This window comes from Salvelinus namaycush, chromosome 21 (assembly GCF_016432855.1).
Source record: "Salvelinus namaycush isolate Seneca chromosome 21, SaNama_1.0, whole genome shotgun sequence".
In the NCBI taxonomy this organism is placed as follows: Eukaryota; Metazoa; Chordata; class Actinopteri; order Salmoniformes; family Salmonidae; genus Salvelinus; species Salvelinus namaycush.
In genome coordinates, this window is record NC_052327.1 from 2,342,053 (window position 1) to 2,365,426 (window position 23,374).

General features: G+C 44.5%; 1 protein-coding gene across 1 annotated transcript in view; it reads right to left on the minus strand.

Moving 5' to 3' along the window:
• Positions 1–23,374, minus strand: part of LOC120066539 (membrane-associated guanylate kinase, WW and PDZ domain-containing protein 2-like) — a 387,095-nt gene that overhangs the window by 21,081 nt on the left and 342,640 nt on the right. The window contains exons 14-17 of the mRNA XM_039017962.1: positions 15,885–15,976; positions 6,668–6,860; positions 6,198–6,449; positions 1,870–2,055 (exon numbers count right to left, since the gene is read on the minus strand). Of these exons, the coding sequence (XP_038873890.1) occupies positions 1,870–2,055; positions 6,198–6,449; positions 6,668–6,860; positions 15,885–15,976 (723 nt within the window). The remainder of the gene's footprint in view (positions 1–1,869; positions 2,056–6,197; positions 6,450–6,667; positions 6,861–15,884; positions 15,977–23,374) is intronic.

Sequence of the window (23,374 nt, forward strand, 5' to 3'; positions counted from 1 at the left end):
TTGTTCGAAAATGTGTATATTTATAGCTGCAAACCGTGGTTATACATTGTGAATATGTTGCATCGATACACCAGAATGTCCGGAGCTATTTTGGACACTCACCTAATCTGACCAAAGAACTCATCATAAACTTTACATAAAAATACTTGTTGTATGGCAAATGAAAGATACACTGGTTCTTAATGCAACCGCCGTGTTAGATTTTTTTAAATATCTTTACCATAACAAACGGCTTGCGTTATTGCGAGACAGTGCTCGCCAAAACGGCAGAGAATAGGAATCAACATTTTACACAGAAATACGAAATAACATCATAAATTGTTCTTACTTTTGCTGAGCTTCCATCAGAATCTTGTACAAGGAGTCCTTGGTCCAGAGTAAATCGTTGTTTGGTTTTAGAATGTCCTTTTCTTCTGTCGAATTCGCGCCAAAAATGCTAGCCAAGGTTGATAACGATCCCACCCTCTCTTGACGCAAAGAATGGAAAACTCCAAAAGTCCCAATAAACGTTGAATAAACTGATAAAACTCGGTTGAAAAAAACTACTTTACGATGTTATTATCACATGTATCAAATCAAATCAGAGCCGGAGATATTCGCCGTGTAAACCGAAAGCTTTTCAGAAGCTAATGTCGGGCTCCGCCTCGCGCCTTGGTAGACAAAGGAAATTCCTGACCTGCCACTCCAAAAGCTCTTGTTCGACCTCAGATCAAGCTAGACACCCCATTCCACCTTCCACTGCCTGTTGACATCTAGTGGAAGGCGTATGAAGTGCATGTATATCGATAAATATAAGCCAGTTGAATAGGCAGGCCCTGAAACAGAGCCCCATTTTCAGAATTTTCACTTCCTGTCTGGAAGTTTGCTGCCAAATGAGTTCTGTTTTACTCACAGATATAATTCAAACAGTTTTAGAAACTTGAGTGTTTTCTATCCAATAGTAATAATAATATGCATATTGTATGATCTAGAATAGAGTACGAGGCCGTTTAAATTGGACACGATTTTTTCCAAAGTGAAAATAGCGCCCCCCTATTGACAAGAAGTTTTAAGGGAGGTGATATGTGAGAGTTGTGTTTGTTTTGATTAATCTTGTTATATTTATTTATGGTATTGATATTATTTATTGTATGTTCATGTTTACAGTGCTCCCTTGCAAATGAAACCCAGGTCTCAATGGTGACCAACCCTTAATAAAAAAAATTATAAAACAAAGACTGTAAAAACGGGACACAATACATCTCAGCATTAAGGAGATAGATTCGGTGTAAGGTCCTGTGATAGACTAGCATTCTGTCCAGGGGGTGTACTTTAAGCTGCTTCATGCTACAGAAACAGGAGATAGGCTCCTGCTCCTATGAGTCGTTCCGACTAGCACAAGTCTACTTACTTATTCTGCACAAAAACAGTGAGCCTATCATTATCTTTTTTTTTTTAGATTAAACCTGCAGTTCTCATGAATGACTCAGATGTGAAAGATGAGTTAAAAGACCATGACATAACACAGGGAGCATTACAAGTGTTAACAATTTTGAAAATTGACCACTTCTGAAATGTGTGATTGTAAAAAAACAGCAGCAGTCTATGGAGCATCTAGAGACACAGCAACAGTCTATGGAGCATCTAGAGACACCGCATCTCTCTCTCTCTCTCTCTCTCTCTCTCTCTCTCTCTCTCTCTCTCTCTCTCTCTCTCTCTCTCTCTCTCTCTCTCTCTCTCTCTCTCTCTCTCTCTCTCTCTCTCTCTCTCTCTCTCTCTCTCTCTCTCTCTCTCTCTCTCTCTCTCTCTCTCTCTCTCTCTCTCTCTCTCTCTCTCTCTCTCTCTATATATATATATATATATATATATATATATATATATATGACTCACCTTCCTCCGGTATGATGTGAAGGGTGACGGTGAGACCGGCATCTTTGATGAGCTTGACAATGTCAGCGTGGGGCATGCTGATGATGGACTGCCCATTGACAGCCAGGATCCGGTCACCCACCTTCAGGCTCCCGCAGCGGTCTGCCGGGCTGCTCTCGATGATACGACCGATCTTATGGGGCACAGCTAGTAGGGTGGTAGCGGCAATGGTTGAAATGTTAGAAAAAGGAAGAATATGGGGGTTGTCAAGTGCTGGACAGAAGAAGAAACCATTGTGGGAGCATACTATAGAAGAATCAAATAAAATGTTATTAGTCAAATGTGCTGAATACAACCTTACAGTGAAATGCATACTTACGAGCCCCTAACCAACAATGCAGTTAAAAAAATATATGAATAAGAAAAATAAATAAAAGGAATAAGTAATTAAAGAGCAGCAGTAAAATAACAATAGCGAGACTATATACAGGGGGGTACAGGTACAGAGTCAATGTGCGGGGGCACCGGTTAGTTGAGGTAATATGTACTGTAGGTAGAGTTATTAAAGTGACTATGCATAGATGATAACAACAGAGAGTAGCAGCGGTGTAAAATGGGAGGAAGGGGGGCAATGCAAATAGTCTGGGTAGCCCTTTGATTAGATCTTCAGGAGTCTTATGGCTTGGGGGTAGAAGCTGTTCAGAAGCCTCGTGGACCTAGACTTGGTACTCCGATACTGCTTGACGTACGGTAGCAGAGAGAACAGTCTATGACTAGGGTGGCTGGATTCTGACAATTTTAAGGGCCTTCCTCTGACACCGCCTGGTTTAGAGGTCCTGGATGGCAGGAAGCTTGACCCCAGTGATGTACTGGGCCAAACGCACAACCCTCTGTAGTGCCTTGTGGTCGGAGGCCGAGCAGTTGCCATACCAGACAGTGATGCAACCAGTCAGGACGCTCTCGATGTTGCAGCTGTAGAACATTTTTGAGGACCCATGCCAAACTTATCAGCCTCCTGAGGGGGAATAGATTTGTCGTGTCGTCTTCACAACTGTCTTGTTGTGCTTGGACCAGGTTAGTTCGTTGGTGAAGTGGACACCAAATAACTTGAAGCTCTCAACATTCTCACATAGGTGTTCCTTTTGTCCAGGTGGGAAAGGGCAGTGTGGAGTGCAATAGAGATTGCATCATCTGTGGATCTGTTGGGGTGGTATACAAATTAGAGTGGGTCTATGGTTTCTGGGATAATAGTGTTGATGTGAGCCATAATCAGCCTTTCAAAGCACTTTATGGCTACAGATGTCAGTGCTACGGGTCGGTAGTAATTTAGACAGGTTACCTTAGTGTTTTTGGGCACAGGGACTATGGTGGTCTGCTTGAAACATGTTGGTTTTACAGACTCGGATAGGGAGAGGTTGAAAATGTCAGTGAAGACACATGCCAGTTGGTCAGCGTATGCTCGCAATACACATCCTGGTAATCTGTCTGGCCCTACGGCCTTGTGAATGTTGACCTGTTTAAAGGTCTTACTCGCATCGGCTGCGAAGAGCGTGATCATAAAGTCTTCTGGAACAGCTGGTGCTCTCATGCATGTTTCAGTGTTATTTGTCTCGAAGCGAGCATAGAAGTAGTTTAGCTCGTCTGGTAGGCTTGTGTCACTGGGTAGCTTTCGGCTGTGCTTCCCTTTGTAGTCTGTAATGGTTTGCAGGCCCTGCCACATCTGATGAGTGTCAGAGCCAGTGTAGTACGACTCGATCTTAGTCCTGTATTGACACATTCCCTTTTTGATGGTTCGTCGGAGGGCATAGCGGGATTTCTAATAAGCTTCCGGGTTAGACTCCCGTTCCTTGAAAGCGGCACCTCTAGCCTTTAGCTCAGTGCGGATGCTGCCTGTAATTCATGGCTTCTGGTTGGGGTATGTGCGTACGGCCACTGTGGGGACGACGTCATCGATGCACTTATTGATGAAGCCAATGACAGATGTGGTGTCCTCCTCAATGCCACTGGAGGAATCCTGGAACATATTCCAGTCTGTGCTAACAAAACAGTCCTGTAGCTTAGCATCTGCGTCATCTGACCACTTTTTTATTCATCTAGTCACTGGTGCTTCCATGGAATTATGGTCAGATTTGCCAAATGGAGGGCGAGGGAGAGCTTTGTATGCATCTCTGTGTGTGGAGTATAGGTGGTCCAGAGTTATTTTCCCTCTGGTTGCACATTTAACATACTGATAGAAATTTGGTAAAACTGGTTTAAGTTTCCCTGCTTTAAAGTCGCCAGCTACTAGAAGCGCTGCCTGGGTGAGAGTTTTCTTGTTTGCTTATGGCAGAATACAGCTCATTCAATGCTATCTTAGTGCCAGGCTCTGACTGTGGTGGTATGTAAACAGCTACAAAGAATATAGATGAAAACTCTCTCGGTAGGTAGTGTGGTCTGCAGCTTAGCATGAGAAACTCTACCTCAGGCGAGCAATAGCTAAAGACTTCTTTAGATATCGTGCACCAGCGGTTCTTTACAAAAATACATAGATCGCCACCCCTTGTCTTACCAGACACTGCTGTTCTATCCTGCCGGTACCAGCCAGCTGTATGTTGATATTGTCGTCGTTCAGCCATGACTCCGTGAAGCATACGATGTTACAGTTTTTAATGTCCCATTGGTAGTTTAATCTTCCAAGTAACTCGTCCATTTTATTGTTCAAAGATTGTATGTTTGCTTGAGGGAAGTGGGGGTTTATTCGATTGCCTCCTACTTCTCAGAAGGCAGCCCGCTCTCCGGCCTCTCTTTCTCCGCCTCCTCTTCACGCAGATCACTGGGGTCAGGGCCTGTTCCAGAGGGAGCCGTATGTCCTCCGCATCGGGCTCGTCAGAGTCGTGAATGAAGAGAAACGATTCTGCTATTCTCTGGTGAGTATTCGCAGTCCTGACGTCTAGAAGTTATTTTCGGTCATAAGAGACGGTACCGGCAACATTATGTACAAAAATAGTAAAAAAAATAAGTTACAAACAACGCAGATAAATTAACAAAAAAACACAATTGGTTGCGGGCACGTAAAACGTCTGCCTTCTGCTCTGGCGCCATCTTATAATAGGGGTTGAATGGGAAAGATAAAATATTTAAGTGCCTTTGAATGGGGTATGGTTGTGGGTGCCCGGTGCACCGGTTTGTGTCAAGAACTGCAATGCTGCTGCAACAGTTTCCCTCTTGAATCAAGAAGGGTCTACAGCTCAAAGGACAGTCAACTGGACAAAACTGTGGGAAGCATTGGAGTCAACATAATGGACTATTACTTGGAATTGGAGCATCCGCCTTGTTCTATTCTAGAACAACCCTCAGAGTGAGACATACAGTGCATTCGGAAAGGATTCAGGCCCATTGACCTTTTCCACATTTTGTTACGTTACAGCCTTATTCTAAAATTTATGAAATTACATTTTCCCTCAGCAATCTACACACAATACCCCATAATGACAGAGTGAAAACAGGTTTTTAGAAATGTATCAAATGTATAAAAAAACAACAACAGAAACACCTTATTTACATAAGTATTTAGACCCTGCATCCTGCATCCTGTTTCCATTGAGAGAGAAAAATGAACGGAGAAAAGTACAAAGAGATCCTTGATAAAAACCTGTTCCAGAGCACTCAGGACCTCAGACCGGGGCGAAGGTTCACCTTCCAACAGGACAACAACCCTAAGCACACAGCCAAGACAACGCAGGAGTGGATTCGGGACAAGTCTCTGAATGTCCTTGAGTGGCCCAGCCAGAGCCCGGACTTGAACTCGATCTAGCGTGCTTCTACACCTGCATTGCTTGCTGTTTGGGGTTTTAGGCTGGGTTTCTGTACAGCACTTCGAGATATTAGCTGATGTACGAAGGGCTATATAAAATAAACTTGATTGATTGATTGATAGCATCTCTGAAGATACCTAAAAATAGCTGTGCACCGACGGTCCCCATCCATGCAGAGAAGGATGGGAGAAACTCCCTAAATACAGGTCTGTCAAGCTTGTAGCTTTATTCCCAAGAAGACTCGAGGCTGTAATCTCTGCCAAAGTTGCTTCAACTATACTGAGTAAAGCGTCTAGATACTTATGTAAATGTGACATTTCAGTTTTGTATTTGTAATAAATTAGCAAAAAATTAAAATGTCAGTATGGAGCGTTGTGTGACGATTGATGAGGGGGGAAAAGTTATTTACTCCATTTTAGAATAAGGCTGTAATGTAATAAAGTGTTGAAAAGACAAGCGGTCTGAATACTTTCAGAATGCACTGTATAATCACTTTAGTAGTTTTACTTTAGTAATTCTATTTCTATGGTGCGTGAGAAAGAATGTATGACTCACTGATGATGGCAGCGTTCTCCGGTCGGTTCAGCGAGCTGATGATAACAAAGCCAAAGCCTTCGTTCTCCTTGCGGTGGATGATGACATCACTGGTCTGCAGGTGGACGGCACCCTCCAGGGGGGAGGTGACGGAGGGCGGCAGGAAGTTGTCGGGGGTGACGGAACAGGAAGCTGAGGCGGCGTCGCTGTGTGGGGAGCTGTGCTGCGTGGACACGGAGCCAGGGCTACGGCCGTTCACCCCTAACACCTCACCTACAGAAGGCAGCATAGGGGGAGAGAAAGAGAGAGAGAGTGTGTTTTTTCCCCCGCCTCCTTCTGTAGTGTACACTACTCACCAGGGAATTAGATTCTCTTCCGGATCTTCAGGCTGACCTGGCCGTTGTATAGTGTGTAAGGTGTGTATAGTGTATAGTACTGTACAATACATTATAGTAGTGATTAGTTTCTACTCTGTAGTGTACACTACTCACTGGGGAAGTGGACTCTCCTCCGGACTGCCAGGCTGACCTGGCCATTGCGAGCGGCGGCGTGCATCAGGTCGATCACGTATCTGTGTGGTTTCCCAGCAACCACCATCTTATCCACGGAGATGAGCTCGTCCCCGGGTCGAAGTCGTCCGTCGCGTTCTGCAGGAGTGTTCTCTATGATCGCCCCGATCACAATCTGTTCAACGACAATCTATATTAGCAGCATATATATATATATTTACAGTGTATATATATATACACTGCTCAAAAAAATAAAGGGAACACTTAAACAACACAATGTAACTCCAAGTCAATCACACTTCTGTGAAATCAAACTGTCCACTTAGGAAGCAACACTGATTGACAATAAATTTCACATGCTGTTGTGCAAATGGAATAGACAACAGGTGGAAATTATAGGCAATTAGCAAGACACCCCCAATAAAGGAGTGGTTCTGCAGGTGGTGACCCCAGACCACTTCTCAGTTCCTATGCTTCCTAGCTGATGTTTTGGTCACTTTTGAATGCTGGAGGTGCTTTCACTCTAGTGGTAGCATGAGACGGAGTCTACAACCCACCAAAGTGGCTCAGGTAGTGCAGCTCATCCAGGATGTCACATCAATGCGCGCTGTGGCAAGAAGGTTTGCTGTGTCTGTCAGCGTAGTGTCCAGAGCATGGAGGCGCTACCAGGAGACAGTAGGGCGTAGGGGGGCAACAACCCAGCAGCAGGACCGCTACCTCCGCCTTTGTGCAAGGAGGAGCACTGCCAGAGCCCTGCAAAATGACCTCCAGCAGGCCACAAATGTACATGTGTCTGCTCAAACGGTCAGAAACAGACTCCATGAGAGTGGTATGAGGTCCCGACGTCCACAGGTGGGGGTTGTGCTTACAGCCCAACACCGTGCAGGACATTTGGCATTTGCCAGAGAACACCAAGATTGGCAAATTCGCCACTGGCGCCCTGTGCTCTTCACAGATGAAAGCAGGTTCACACGCACATGTGACAGACGTGACAGAGTCTGGAGACGCCGTGGAGTACGTTCTGCTGCCTGCAACATCCTCCAGCATGACCGGTTTGGCGGTGGGTCAGTCATGGTGTGGGGTGGCATTTCTTTGGGGGGCCGCACAGCCCTCCATGTGCTCGCCAGAGGTAGCCTGACTGCCATTAGGTACCGAGATGAGATCCTCAGACCCCTTGTGAGACCATATGCTGGTGCGGTTGGCCCTGGGTTCCTCCTAATGCAAGACAATGCTAGACCTCATGTGGCTGGAGTGTGTCAGCAGTTCCTGCAAGAGGAAGGCATTGATGCTATGGACTGGCCCGCCCGTTCCCCAGACCTGAATCCAATTGAGCACATCTGGGACATCATGTCTCGCTCCATCCACCAACGCCACGTTGCACCACAGACTGTCCAGGAGTTGGCGGATGCTTTAGCCCAGGTCTGGGAGGAGATCCCTCAGGAGACCATCCGCCACCTCATCAGGAGCATGCCCAGGCGTTGTAGGGAGGTCATACAGGCACGTGGAGGCCACACACACTACTGAGCCTCATTTTGACTTGTTTTAAGGACATTACATCAAAGTTGGATCAGCCTGTAGTGTGGTTTTCCACTTTAATTTTGAGTGTGACTCCAAATCCAGACCTCCATGGGTTGATAAATTTGATTTCCATTGATAATTTGTGTGATTTTGTTGTCAACACATTCAACTATGTAAAGAAAAAAATATTTAATAAGAATAATATTTCATTCATTCAGATCTAGGATGTGTTATTTTAGTGTTCCCTTTATTTTTTTGAGCATTGTATATATATATATATATTTATTCAGCGAGCTGATGATAATGAAGCCAAAGCAGTGTATATATATATACATATACAGTGTGTATATATATATATATATATATATATATACACTGAGTATACAAAACATTAAGAACGCCTGCTATTTCCATGACATAGACTGACCAGGTGAATCCGGGTGAAAGCTATGTTCCTTTATTTATGTCACTTGTTAAATCCACTTCAATCAGTGTAGATGAAGGGGAGGGGACATGTTAAAGAAGGATTTTACCACCTTGAGACATGGATTGCGCATGTCCCATTCAGAGGGTGAATGGGAAAGACAACATATTTAAGTGCCTTTGAATGATGTATGGTAGTAGGTGCCAGGTGCAACAGTTTGTGTCAAGAACTGCAATGCTGCTGGGTTTTCACGCTCAACAGTTTCCCATGTGAATCAAGAATGGTCCACCACCCAAAGGACATCCATAGAAAATTCCAAATGGTCTACTAAATAATGGACTATTACTTGGAACTGGAGCATTCGCCTTGTTGTATTAATTAATTAATTAATTGTAACGTAACAAAATGTGGAAAAAGTCAATGGGTCTAAATGCTTTCCAAATGCACTGTATTTCTCACGCTGAGGGTTGTTCTAGAATACAACAAGGCGAATGCTCCAGTTCCAAGTAATAGTCCATTATGTAGTAGACCATTTGGAATTTTCTGTTAATTAATTAACTAATTACCTAATTAATTCATAATTAATGAACATGCACCTGTGGAACTTAGGACACTAAAGAGGCCTTTCTACTGACTTTGAAAAACACCAAAAGAAAGATGCCCAGGGTCCCTGCTCATCTGCGTGAACGTGCCTTAGGCATGCTGCAAGGAGGCATAAGGACTGCAGATGTGTCCTGAGGCAATAAATTGCAATGTCCGTACTGTGAGACGCCTAAGGGAGTGCTACAGGGAGACACGACGGACAGCTGATCATCCTCGCAGTGGCAGACCACGTGTAACAACACCTGAACAGGATCGGTACATCTGAAAATCACACCTGCGGGACAGGTACAAGATGGCAACAACAACTGCCCGAGTTACACCAGGAATACACAATCCCTCCATCAGTGCTCAGACTGTTTGCAATAGGCTGAGAGAGGCCGGACTGAGGGCTTGTAGGCCTGTTGTAAGGCAGGTCCTCACCAGACATCACCGGCAACAACGTCGCCTGTGGGCACACACCCACCATCACTGGACCAGATAGGACTGGCAAAAAGTGCTCTTCACTGACGAGTCGCAGTTTTCTCTCACCAGGGGTGATGGTCAGATTCGCGTTTATCATCGAAGGAATGAGCGTTACACCGAGGCCTGTACTCTGGACCAGGAACAATTTGGAGGTGGAGAGTCCGTTATGATCTGGGGCGGTGTGTCACAGCATCATTGGACTGAGCTTGTTGTCATTGCAGGCAATCTCAACGCTGTGCTTTACAGGGAAGACATCCTCCTCCCTCATGTGGTACCCTTCCTGCAGGCTCATCCTGACATGACCCTCCAGCATGACAATGCCACCAGCCATACTGCTCATTCTGTGCATGATTTCCTGCAAGACAGGAATGTCAGTGTTCTGCCATGGCCAGCGAAGAGCCCTGATCTCAATACCATTGAGCACATCTGGGACCTGTTGGATCGGAGGGTGAGGGCTAGGGCCATTCCCCCCAGAAATATCCAGGAACTTGCAGGTGCCTTGGTGGAAGAATGGGGTAACATCTCACAGCAAGAACTGGCAAATCTGGTGCAGTCCATGAGGAGGAGATGCACTGCAGTTTTTAATGCAGCTGGTGTCCACACCAGATACTGACTGTTACTTATGATTTTGACCCCCCATTTGTTCAGGGACACATTATTCCATTTCTGTTAGTCACATGTCTGTGGAACTTGTTCAGTTTATGTCTCAGTTGTTGAATCTTATATTCATACAAATATTTACATGTTAAGTTTGCTGAAAGTAAACGCAGTTGACAGTGAGAGGATGTTTCTTTTTTTGCTGAGTTTAGAATGGATCTACCGCTTATCAGACTTGCGTTCAATGACAATGACAGACCGTTAACCTTTCTCGCCCTGGGGTTCCGCTAGCGGAACACCCACAACATTCCGCTGCCTTCGCAGCGCGCGAAATTCAAAAATATTTTTTAGAAATATTTAACTTCCACACATTAACAAGTCCAATACAGCAAATGAAAGTTAAACATCTCGTGAATCCAGCCAACATGTCTGATTTTTAAAATGTTTTACAGCGAAAACACAATATATATTTATGTTAGCTCACCACAATAGCCAAACACACAACGCCATGTTTTCACCGCCAACATAGCTTTCACAAAACCCACAAATAGAGATAAAATTAATCACTAACCTTTGAACAACTTCATCAGATGACAGTCTTATAACATCATGTTATACAATACATTTATGTTTTGTTCGAAAATATGCATATTTATAGGTATAAATCGTAGTTTTACATTGCAGCCACCGTCACAAATAGCACCAAAACAGCCAGAATAATTACAGAGAGCAACGTGAAATACATAAATACTCATCATAAAACATTTATGAAAAATACATGTTGTACAGCAAATGAAAGATAAACATCTTGTGAATCCAGCCAACAACTTCATCAGATGACAGTCTTATAACATCATGTTATACAATACATTTATGTTTTGTTCAAAAATGTGCATATTTATAGCTACAAATCCTGGTTTTACATTGTGAATACGGCGCCATAATGCACCAAATTGTCCGGAGATATTTTGGACAGACACGTAATCTAACCAAAAAACTCATCATAAACTTTGCTAACAAATACATGTTGTACAGCAAATGAAAGATACACTGGTTCTTAATGCAACCGCTGTGTTAGATTTTGAAAAATAACTTTAGTACAAAGTACAGCATGCAATATTCTGAGACAGCGCCCAGCCATTCTCCGCCATGTTGGAGCCAACATATTCCACAAAAATACGAAATAACATCATAAATATTCTCTTACCTTTGATGATCTTCCATCAGAATGTAGTGCAAGGAGTCCTAGTTCCACAATAAATCGTTGTTTGGTTTTAGAATGTCCATTTCTTCTGTCGAATTAGCAACTTTGGCTAGCATAGTGGAGTTCACGTGTCCATCAACTCTTGGCGCATGGAACGAAAAATTCCAAAAGTCACAATAAACATTGAATAAACTGGTCAAACTCAGTTGAAAATCCATCTTTATGATGTTTTTCTCATATGTATCCAATAACGTCGAAGACGGCGCATTTCGTCGTGTATACCTAACGGATTGCAGAAAACAATGTCGTGTTCCCTGGTTGCGCAGCTGAATACTGCCAATAGGGCGGACCTGTCACTCCAAAAGCTCTCATTCGGTCTCACATCAAGCTAGACACCCCATTCAACATTCTACTGCCTGTTGACATCTAGTGGAAGGCGTATGAAGTGCATACAGATCCATAAATAAAAGGCAATTGAATAGGCAAGGCCTTACACAGAGCCCCATTTTCAGAATTTTCACTTCCTGTTTGGAAGTTTGCTGCCAAATGAGTTCTGTTTTACTCACAGATATAATTCAAACAGTTTTAGAAACTTCAAAGTGTTTTCTATCCAATAGTAATAATAATATGCATATCATATGATCTAGAACAGAGTACGAGGCCGTTTAATTTGGGCACGATTTTTTCCCAAAGTGAAAACAGCGCCCCCTATTCACTAAGAGGTTAACTCGCATTTCTATCTGAAATCAGTTGGGTAGTACAAAAAGTTACATAATGGACCTTTTAAGTCAAATCGAATTGTATTTGTCACATGCTTCGTAAACAACAGGTGTAGACTAACAGCGAAATACTTACTTATGGGACCTTCCCAACAATGCAGACAGAAAGAAAATATAGAAAAGTAAAACACGTAATAATAAATACACAATGAGTATAACTTGGCTGTTTACACAGTGTCCCCGTATCGAATCAATGTGCAGGGGTTTGAGGTAATTGAGGTAGATGTCTACATATAACTAGGAATAAAGTTATAGATAATAAACAGTAGCAGCAGTGAATGTGATGAGTCAAAAAAGTTAATGCAAAAAGGGTCAAGGTAGATTGTCCAGGTAGCTATTTTGTTATAGTCCAGATAGCTATTTAACTAACTATTTAGCAGTCTTATGGCCTGGGGGTAGAAGTTGTTCAGAGTCCTTTTGGTTCCAGACTTTGCTTTGTGGTAGCAGAGAACACAGTCTATGACTAGGGTGACTGGAGTCTTTGACAATTGTTTGGGCCTTCCTCGGACACTGCCTAGTATATAGGTCTTGAATGGCAGGAAGCTTGGCCCCAGTGATGTACTGGGCCGTACGAACTACCCTCTGTAGCGCCTTACGGTCAGATGCCGAGGCGTTGCCATACCAGGCGGTGATGCAACCAGTCAGGATGCTCTCGATGGTGCAGCTGTATAACTTTTTGAGGATCTGGGGACCCATGACAAATCTTTTCAGTCTCCTGAGGGTGAAAAGGTGTTGTCATGTCCCCTTCTTGACTGTCTTGGTGTAGATGCAAACTTAATAATGGTGTTGGGGTCGTGTGCGGAAATGCAGTCGTGGGTGACCAGGGAGTACAGGAGGGGATTAAGCACGCACCCCTGAAGGGCCCCCGCGTTGAGGGTCAGCGTAGCGAATGCGTAGCGAATGTGATGTTGCCTATCCTCACCACCTGGGGGTGGCCCGTCAGGAAATCCAGAATCCAGTTGCCGAGGCAGGTGATCAGTCCCAGGGTCCATAGCTTATTGATGAGCTTGGAGGGCACTATGGTGTTGAACGCTGAGTTGTAGTCAATAAACAGAATTCTCACACAGAAGTCTCCCTCTTGTCTAGGTGGGAAAGGCCAGTGTGGAGTGCAATACAGATTGCGTCATCTGGGGATCAGTTGGGGCGGTATGCGAATTTGAGTGTCAATGTGAGCCATGGCCAGCCTTTCAAAGCATTTCATTCCTACAGGAGTGCTACGAGGCGATAGTAATTTTAAAAGGTTACCATGGCGTTATTGGGCACAGGGACTATGGTAGTCTGCTTGAAACATGTAGATATTACAGACTGGGTCAAGAAGAGGTTGAAAATATTAGTGAAGACACTTGCCAGCGCATGCTCTGAGTTCGCGTCCTGGTAATACGTCTGGCTCTGCAGCCTTGTGAATTAACATTAAAAGGTTATCACCTGTTTAACTTCTTCTGGCTGCAAGCCCGAGGCCGCCCACAATATGACAACAGCCACTTCAAGTGCAGGGCGCGAAATTCAAAAGATATTTTTTAAAAATATTTAACTTTCACACATTAACAAGTCCAATACAGCATATGAAAGGTACACATCTTGTGAATCCAGCCAACATGTCCGATTTTTTAAATGTTTTACAGCAAAAACAGCACGTATATTTATGTTAGCTCACCACCAAATACAAAAAAGGACAGACATTTTTCACAGCACAGGTAGCATGCACAAAGCCAACCTAACTAACCAAGAACCAACCAAACTAACCAAGAAACAACTTCATCAGATGACAGTCTTATAACATGTTATTCAATAAATCTGTTTTGTTCGAAAAATGTGCATATTTCAGGTATAAATCATAGTTTACATTGCAGCTACAATCAGAAATTGCACCGAAAGCAGACAGAATAATTACAGACACCAACGCCAAATACCTAAATACTCATCATAAAACATTTCTGAAAAATACATAGTGTACAGCAAATGAAAGACAGGCATCTTGTGATTCCAGACAATATTTCCGATTTATTAAGTGTTTTACAGCGAAAAAACAATATAGTGTTATATTAGCTTACCACAATAGCCAAAAACACAAGCAATTTCCCAGTAGCAAAAGTTAGCGATCATAACAAACAAGCAAAAGATATATAATTTTTGACTAACCTTGATTTTCTTCATCAGATGACAGTCCTATAACATCAGGTTATACATACACTTATGTTTTGTTCGAAAATGTGCATATTTAGAGCTGAAATCAATGGTTATACATTGTGCTAACTTAGCTACTTTTTCCCACTACGTCCGGATTTTTTTCTGACACTTTTTCTGACACACATATTCTGACCAAATAGCTATTCATAAACATAACTAAAAAATACATGTTGTATAGGAAATGATAGATCCATTAGTTCTTAATGCAATCGCAGTGTTAGAATTCTAAAAAATAACTTCATTACGACATCCAGCTTCGGTATAGCTAGAGTACCCAAAAGTTGGGCGCCGACGACTAATTCACATGTACGACAGATATATGAAATAGCATCATAAAATGTTTCTTACTTTTGCTGATCTTTCATCAGAATGTTGGACAAGGGGTCGTTTGTCAAGAACAATCGTTGTTTGGATTTAGAACGGCCACTTTCCCTCTCGATTTAGCAAGCTCACTAGCCAAGTGGCACGAATCTCTCCATCGTCAACAAAGTCAGAGAACGGAACACGGCAAAACTCCCGAAAAAATGTCAATAATCTGATTAAACTATATTGAAAAAACATACTTTACGATGATATGGTCAAATGTATCAAATAAAATCAAAGCCGGAGATAGTAGTCACCTATAACGGCAGCTAAACAGAAGGCAAATCCAGGTGCCTTCACGCGCTCTCCAGAAAACCGGAATGGGGGACACGTCATACAAAGAGCTTGTATTCCACTTCAGACCAAGATAAACACTAAATTTCTTCTCTCACCGCCTCTTGACATCCAGGGGAAGGTCAGTGAAGTGCATGTATACTAATACGTATCATGCCCAGTTATAGGCAGGAAGTAGAACGGAGCCTCGATTTCAGACTTTCCACTTCCTGGTCAGGAAGTTTGTGCCAAATGAGTTCTGTTTGACTCACAGATATAATTCAAAACGGTTTTAGAAACTAGAGAGTGTTTTCTATCCAATAGTAATAATAATATGCATATTGTACGAGCAAGAATTGAGTACGAGGCCGTTTGAAATGGGCACCTTTTATCTGGCTACTCAATACTGCCCCTTCAGCCCAAACAGGTTAATGGTCTTACTCACATCGGCTAGAGAGAGCGTGATTATACTGTCATCCGGTTTAATTTGATTATATGCGTGTAAAATGACGTTAAGTGTGTGTTATAGTGTATGTGGGTATTATGGTGTTATGTGTGTATTTTATGATGTTAGGTGGGCATTATATGTTGTTCAGTGTGTATGCTGTTAAGTGTGTAGGCAGCAGCAGGCAGCAGGTGTGTTAAATGAGGATATACGTGCTTGTGTGAGATGTGTATTACATGTTGTTAAGTTTACTTGTATTATGGTGTGTTAGGTATGCATTATATGGTGTGTGTGTGTTGTCCAGCCCGTCCCATACGAGCCTTGTCACGGGCGTCCGGACTCACAGCCTGCACGGCCTCGTCTCCCCCCAGGATGCGGAAGCCAAACCCAGTCTTCTCCCTCAACAGGTGCACCTCCACATCCTGATACTCTGGACCTGACGAGGGGAGAGAAAGAGAGAGGGGAGAGAGGGGGACAGAGAGAGAGAGACAGAGTGAGGGGCGGAGAGAGAGGGGGAGGGGAGAGAAATGGAGAGAGAGAGAGAGAGAGAGAGAGAGAGTGGCGGAGGAAGCCGAGTGAGACAGAGGGAAAGAGAGAGAGGGGGAGAAGAGGGAGGGGGGCAGAAAGACAGGAAGCGTAGAAGGTGAAAGAGATAGGGAGGGAAAAAGGGGGTGGAGACAGACAAAGACAGGTGAGAGAGGAGGTAGAAATAGACAAAAAATGTAATACAGAGAAATAGATTGCACAAACATAGACTTCCGTAGCCAAGAGAGGAAAGAATGCAGCACTGATTTGTAATCTATTTGGATTAAGAGTCAATAACCTTCATCGTGGCTGAACAACAAAAAAATAATAATCTGTATAAACTATACTGATTGCATTTTAGTCTTCACATGCAGTGTTGATAATAAAAATCCCCTTAGAGTCGATCGACGTGCCCACAAGTCAATCAATTAGCATAATACAAAAATCCCCATCAAAATCTGACTGTTTAAATATCTGTTTGTTTTGCATGGGCTGTTTCGCTTCAGATTTTCAATATGTGTTACGATGGAAAACTTGTCATCAATCCAGACACCAAGGTACTTCTATTGAGAATCAAGCAAAATTTCGGCTCCATTTTATAGCGCAAATATGCGGGTCCTCAGGGTCAACATTTCATAACCTATGTAAAACTAATTTAAGATCTATAAGTGAATCAAAATCATGCACACAAATACAAAACTGTGTCATCTGCATAGAGATGAATGTTACAAGTATTAACAGTGTTTCCTATGTCATTCATTTACAGAGTGAACAATAATGGACCCACAATCGAACCCTGAGGAACACCTTTTTGAATCTCAAGAAATTCAGATTGAATCTCGTCTGTCAAGATAGCCGGAGTTCTGTCGCTAAGATAATTCTGAAACCATAAACAGGGTGTACACTACCGGTCAAAAGTTTTAGAACACATGCTCATTCAAGGGTTTTCTTATTTGAACTATTTTCTACATTGTAGAATAATAGTGAAGACAAAAACTATTAAATAACAGATATGGAATCATGTACTAACCAAAAAAGTGTTAACAAATCCAAATATATTTTATATTTGAGATTCTTCAAATAGCCACCCTTTGCCTTGATGACAGCTTTGCACACTCTTGAAATGTATGACTTCCAGGCAGCATGTGTAAAACTTCAGATAGCTCTGGACTGAACCAAGGGCAAGACCTATTTTGAATTCTCCGTTTTTAAAGAGAGCATGTTTATCTACAATACAATTGAAAACATTTGAGAAGTGGTTCAGAGCCAACTCTGGGTCAGGTATAGATGCAATACAATCAAAGTCACCAAAATAAATGCCTCTAAAAAAGGCCTGTTCATTGTCATTTTTTAAATTCCGTGTTGATAGAACAAGGTTTGGATCTAAGTATCTGTATATCCTTGACACATACAATAGGACAGTGGTCACTAATATCCAAAGCAAATTGTAACGTGTATGCTGGGAGTTGGGAAGCAAGTACAGGGAGTGCAAATGTAATAAATAGAACAAAACAAGAAACACGAAAAACGTACAGACATGAAACAGAAATAACGCCTAAAATAACGCCTGAGGAGAGAACAAAGGGGAGTGACAGATATATCGGAGGTAATCAGGAAGGTGATATAATCCAGGTGAGTGTCATGAGGCGAAGGTGCGCGTAACGATGGTGACAGGTGTGCATAATGATGAGACAACTGGCAACTTTGAGCGCCAGGGGGAGGGGGGGGGGGCAGGGGTAAACCTGACAGTACCCACTCTCATGCGCGGCTCCAGCCGCCGGATGATGCCAACCAGAGGGGCGGTCCCAAGGCCCAGGAGCGGGCCGGTCGCATCTGCTGAGGCGCGGGAACCTGTAGAGCCGGCTGAGGTGCGGGATGGGAACCTGACGAGCCAGCTGAGGCACAAGATGGGAGCCTGACAAGCCGCCTGAGGCATGGGGAGCCTGCCGAGCCAACAGAGGCTTGAGAACCTGTCGAGCCAACCGAGGCATGAAAGCTTGACGAGCTGTGGGATGGGAGCCCGCCGAGCCAGTTGAGGCATGGGATGGGAGCCCCATGAGCTGGCTGAGGCACGGGATGGGAGCCCCACGAGCCGGCTGAGGCGCGGGATGGGAGCCGGCTGAGGGGCGGGGAGGGAGCCCGACGAGCCGGCTGAGGCGCGGGATGGGAGCCGGCCGAGGTGCGGGATGGGAGTCCGACGAGCCGGCCGAGGCGCGGGATGGGAACCTGGCGAGCCGGCTGAGGCGGGGGATGGGAGCTCGACGAGTCGGCTGAAGGGCGGTATGGGAGTCTGACGAGCTGGGTGAGGCGAGGGATGGGAACCTGACGAGCCAGCTGAGGCACGGGATGGGAGCCTGATGAGCCGGCTGACGCGCGGGATGGGTGCCTGACGAGCCGGCTAACGCGTGGGATGGGAGCCTGACAAGCTGGCTGAGGCGCGGGATGGGAGCCTGGTGAGTCGGCTGAGGCGCGGGATGGGAGCCTGAAGAGCCGGTTGAGGCATGGGGAGCCAGCGGAGCCAACTGAGGCTTGAGAGACCTGTCGACAAGCTGAGGCATGGAAGCCTGATGAGCGGGATGGAAGCCTGACGAGCCAGCGTACGCGCGGGATGGGTGCCTGACGAGCCAGCTGAGGCGTGGCATGGGAACTTGACGAGTCGGCTGAGGCGCGGGATGGGAACCTGATGAGTCAGTTGAGGGGCGTAATCGGAGCCTGACGAGCCGGCTGAGGCACGGGATGGTAGCCTGAAAAGCCAGTTGAGGCATGGAAGCTTGAAGAGCCGCGGGATGGGAGCCTGACGAGCCGGCTGACGTGCGGGATGGGAGCCTGATTAGCCGCTGAGGTGCGGGATGGGAGCCTTATGAGTCGGCTGAGGCGAGGGATGGGAGCCTGACGAGCCAGCTGAGGCGCGGGATGGGAAAATGACGAGCCAGCTGAGGCGTGGGATGGGATTCTGACGAGCCGGCTGAGGCACGGGAGGGGAGCCTGAAAATTCGGCTGAGGTGTGAGATTGGAGCCTGACGAGCCAGCTGAGGCACAAGATGGGAGCCTGACAAGCCGCCTGAGGCATGGGGAGCCTGCCGAGCCAACAGAGGCTTGAGAACCTGTCGAGCCAACCGAGGCATGAAAGCTTGACGAGCTGTGGGATGGGAGCCCGCCGAGCCAGTTGAGGCATGGGATGGGAGCCCCATGAGCTGGCTGAGGCACGGGATGGGAGCCCCACGAGCCGGCTGAGGTGCGGGATGGGAGCCGGCTGAGGGGCGGGGAGGGAGCCCGACGAGCCGGCTGAGGCGCGGGATGGGAGCCGGCCGAGGTGCGGGATGGGAGTCCGACGAGCCGGCCGAGGCGCGGGATTGGAACCTGGCGAGCCGGCTGAGGCGGGGGATGGGAGCTCGACGAGTCGGCTGAAGGGCGGTATGGGAGTCTGACGAGCTGGGTGAGGCGAGGGATGGGAACCTGACGAGCCAGCTGAGGCACGGGATGGGAGCCTGATGAGCCGGCTGACGCGCGGGATGGGTGCCTGACGAGCCGGCTAACGCATGGGATGGGAGCCTGACAAGCTGGCTGAGGCGCGGGATGGGAGCCTGGTGAGTCGGCTGAGGCGCGGGATGGGAGCCTGAAGAGCCGGTTGAGGCATGGGGAGCCAGCGGAGCCAACTGAGGCTTGAGAGACCTGTCGACAAGCTGAGGCATGGAAGCCTGATGAGCGGGATGGAAGCCTGACGAGCCAGCGTACGCGCGGGATGGGTGCCTGACGAGCCAGCTGAGGCGTGGCATGGGAACTTGACGAGTCGGCTGAGGCGCGGGATGGGAACCTGATGAGTCAGTTGAGGGGCGTGATCGGAGCCTGACGAGCCGGCTGAGGCACGGGATGGTAGCCTGAAAAGCCAGTTGAGGCATGGAAGCTTGAAGAGCCGCGGGATGGGAGCCTGACGAGCCGGCTGACGTGCGGGATGGGAGCCTGATTAGCCGCTGAGGTGCGGGATGGGAGCCTTATGAGTCGGCTGAGGCACGGGAGGGGAGCCTGAAAATTCGGCTGAGGTGTGAGATTGGAGCCTGACGAGCCGGGTGAGGCGCAGGATGGAAGTCTGACTAGTCGGCTGAGGCATGGGGAGCCTGCCGAGCCAACCGAGGCTTGAGAACCTGTCTAGCCATCTGAGTCATGGAAGCCTGACGAGCCAGCTGAGGCATCCTCAGTTGCTTCGGCAGCGCCACTTGTACCTGACGTCACCAGTAAAAACAATAATTCCTGTTTTTTCCCCTAGGAGGTTATTCTGTAACGTGTACGCTGGGAGTCGGGAAGCAAGTACAGGGTGTGCAAATGTAATAATAAATAGAACATAGTACCAAACAAGAAACACGTAAATGTTACACCCCTGAACAAGGGGAGAAAGAATCACAATTGTGATACGGAATGTTTACTCATTGAACTTTTAGTGCAATCATTTTACAAAAGTAACACATTTTACAGAATAACAGATCTACAGGAAATAGAGTCTTGTAGGGTACAAGGCTTATTCAAGTCACAACAGTATACACTGTACATCACTGAAACAAATACTATTTTCAATATATAATATAATAATATAAGCTTTAACTCAGTAAACCATAACTCAATTTATCAACAGGCAATAAAGTGTTTGAAAAACCATTACACAAATAACACCGCAAAATATTATATTAACAACGCACCTGTTCATTCACAATCGACATAAAATGGCAGCTACGTAGCAGTACGAAGCTAGCTGCAACCGAGCACGGCTCATTACTCTCTGCAAACTTAACTAACTTCCTCAATATGTTACTAAGACACACCTTAAACACTCTTGACATGTTAGCAAGTTATTACATTTAAATTACTCTTTTTAATCATCAATAACGTACCTGAACAAGGGGGGAAAGAATCACGATTGTGATACGGAATGTTTACTTATTGAACTTTTAGTGCAATGAGAAAAAGACCGCGAATTCTCCGTGAACTTGAGTGGAGACCAGAGCAATCGATCTCAGGCTCATAGATTAAGGGCATTTAGTAGATCACAGATTAACACTTTTACCCACGACAACATAAAGTAATCAACATAACGTTTACACATTCCTCTCACAATTCGTACCCTTTGTATGCTTGACGGATTTTAACACAACATTTATATAATTATCAATCTATCAACTAATACTGAATGCATGATCTTCTTAACCTTAGATGTTTTAAGATCCTCACATACTATGAACTTACTAATACTTTTTAATGTATAACAGGCTATTAGTATTTCCTTTAACCTGTCACATAAAGCATACAGACATGAAACAGAGTCAATAAAGCCTGAGGAAAGAACCAAGGGGAATGACAGATATAGGGGCGGTAATCAGGAAGGTGATGGAGTCCAGGTGAACGTCATGAGGCGCAGGTGCGTAATGATGAGATAACTGGCGACGTCGTGCGCCGGAGAGGGGGAGCTTGAGTAAACGTGACACAAATACCCCACTCCCAGCATATATCTATGGATTACTTGTAAATATGAGGTCAATAAAAGTCATTTCTGTAGGGTCCTTCAAGTTAGGACAAGTGGGATTTGTAATCAACTGGGTCAAATTTAGATTAGTGCAAAAATCCTTTAAATAGTCAGCATCCTGCGTTCCCCATGCAAGATTAAACTCTCCAGTGATAAACACCTCTTGGGTAGTAAAAATGGCAATTAAATCAGTGAGTTTGTTTAGTACACATTTCTTGGCAGAGGGTGGAGGATAGATTCCTATAACTCTTATTTTTGAGTTTGAACCCAACTGAAGACTTAAACCCAACACTTTAACCTTTTCTCAATAGGGGGTGCTGTTTGCACTTTGTAATAATTTCGTTCCCAAATTAAACTGCCTCGTACAATATGCATATATGCACAATATGCATATTATTATTACTATTGGATAGAAAACACTCTCTAGTTTCTAAAACCGTTTGAATTATATCTATGAGTAAAACAGAACTCGAGTTGGAGCATTTTTCCTATGAGGATGTGAGAATGCTGAATTCTGCAAGCTGTTCCCAGGTCAGTTTATTAATTTGCCTGTCTTCTATTGGTTGAGATGCACTGCATACGCCTTCCCCTGGATGTCAGCGAATAGTGAGAATTGAAATGGTGTTTCTAGGCAGATCTGAGAGGTTATAAATGGCCTGGGAACGTGGGGTCCGGCCTTTGTTCACTTCGCTCTGACGCAGGAAGGACCTCTGGCTATCGTGATAGAAAGCTCCCTTTATAGTTCTTAGATATATCCGGCTCTGTTTTTATTTGATATAGGTGTTAAAGACATCATAATGTTGTTATATTAAACAGAGTTATATCAGTTTATATCGGTATATTGCGATTTTCGGATATTTATTTGTACTGCGTTTTAGTGAGTCTGACACGTCTTTGCCACATGGCTAATGTTTACTGCTAATTCGAACGTTGAAGAGGACAATCTACAACCAAGCAACGATTATTTTGGACTAAGGACACCTTGCCCAAGATTCTGATGGGAGTTCATCAAAAAGTAAGAACTATATATGATGTTAATTTCGTTGTTCTGTTGAAAAATGTAGAACTCATATTCTGCCATTAATCTAGGTGCGGTCTCGCTTTAACGCACGCTGTATGTTGTAGTAACGTTAATTTTAAAAATCTAACACAGCGATTGCATTAAGAACTAATGTATCTTTCATTTGCTGTCCAACCTGTATTTTTTAGTCAAGTTTATGATTAGTTATCGATTAGAATAGGTGCCTCTCCCAAGATTTCTCCCGACATTTTGTTTGCATTTTGGCTACTATTCATATTGTATAACCACGATTTGTGCCGCTAAATATGCACATTTTCGAACAAACTCTATATGTATTGTGTAATATGATGTTATAGGACTGTCATCTGAAGAAGTTTGAGAAGGTTAGTGAAAAAATTAATATCTTTTGCTGGTTTATACGTTATCGCTATTTTTGGCTTGAATCAATGCTGTTGTGTGGTTGGCTATTGTAGTAAGCTAATATAATGCTAAATTGTGTTTTCGCTGTAAAACACTTAAAAAATCTGAAATATTGGCTGGATTCACAAGATCTTTGTCTTTCATTTGCTGTATGCTGTGTATTTTTCATAAATGTTTTATGATGAGTATTTAGGTAATTCACGTTGCTCTCTGTAGTTATTCTAGTCGCTTTGGTGAGAGTTGTGATGGTGGCTGCAATGGTAAACTATGATTTATACCTGAAATATGCACATTTTTCTAACAAAACATATGCTATACAATAAATATGTTATCAGACTGTCATCTGATGAAGTTGT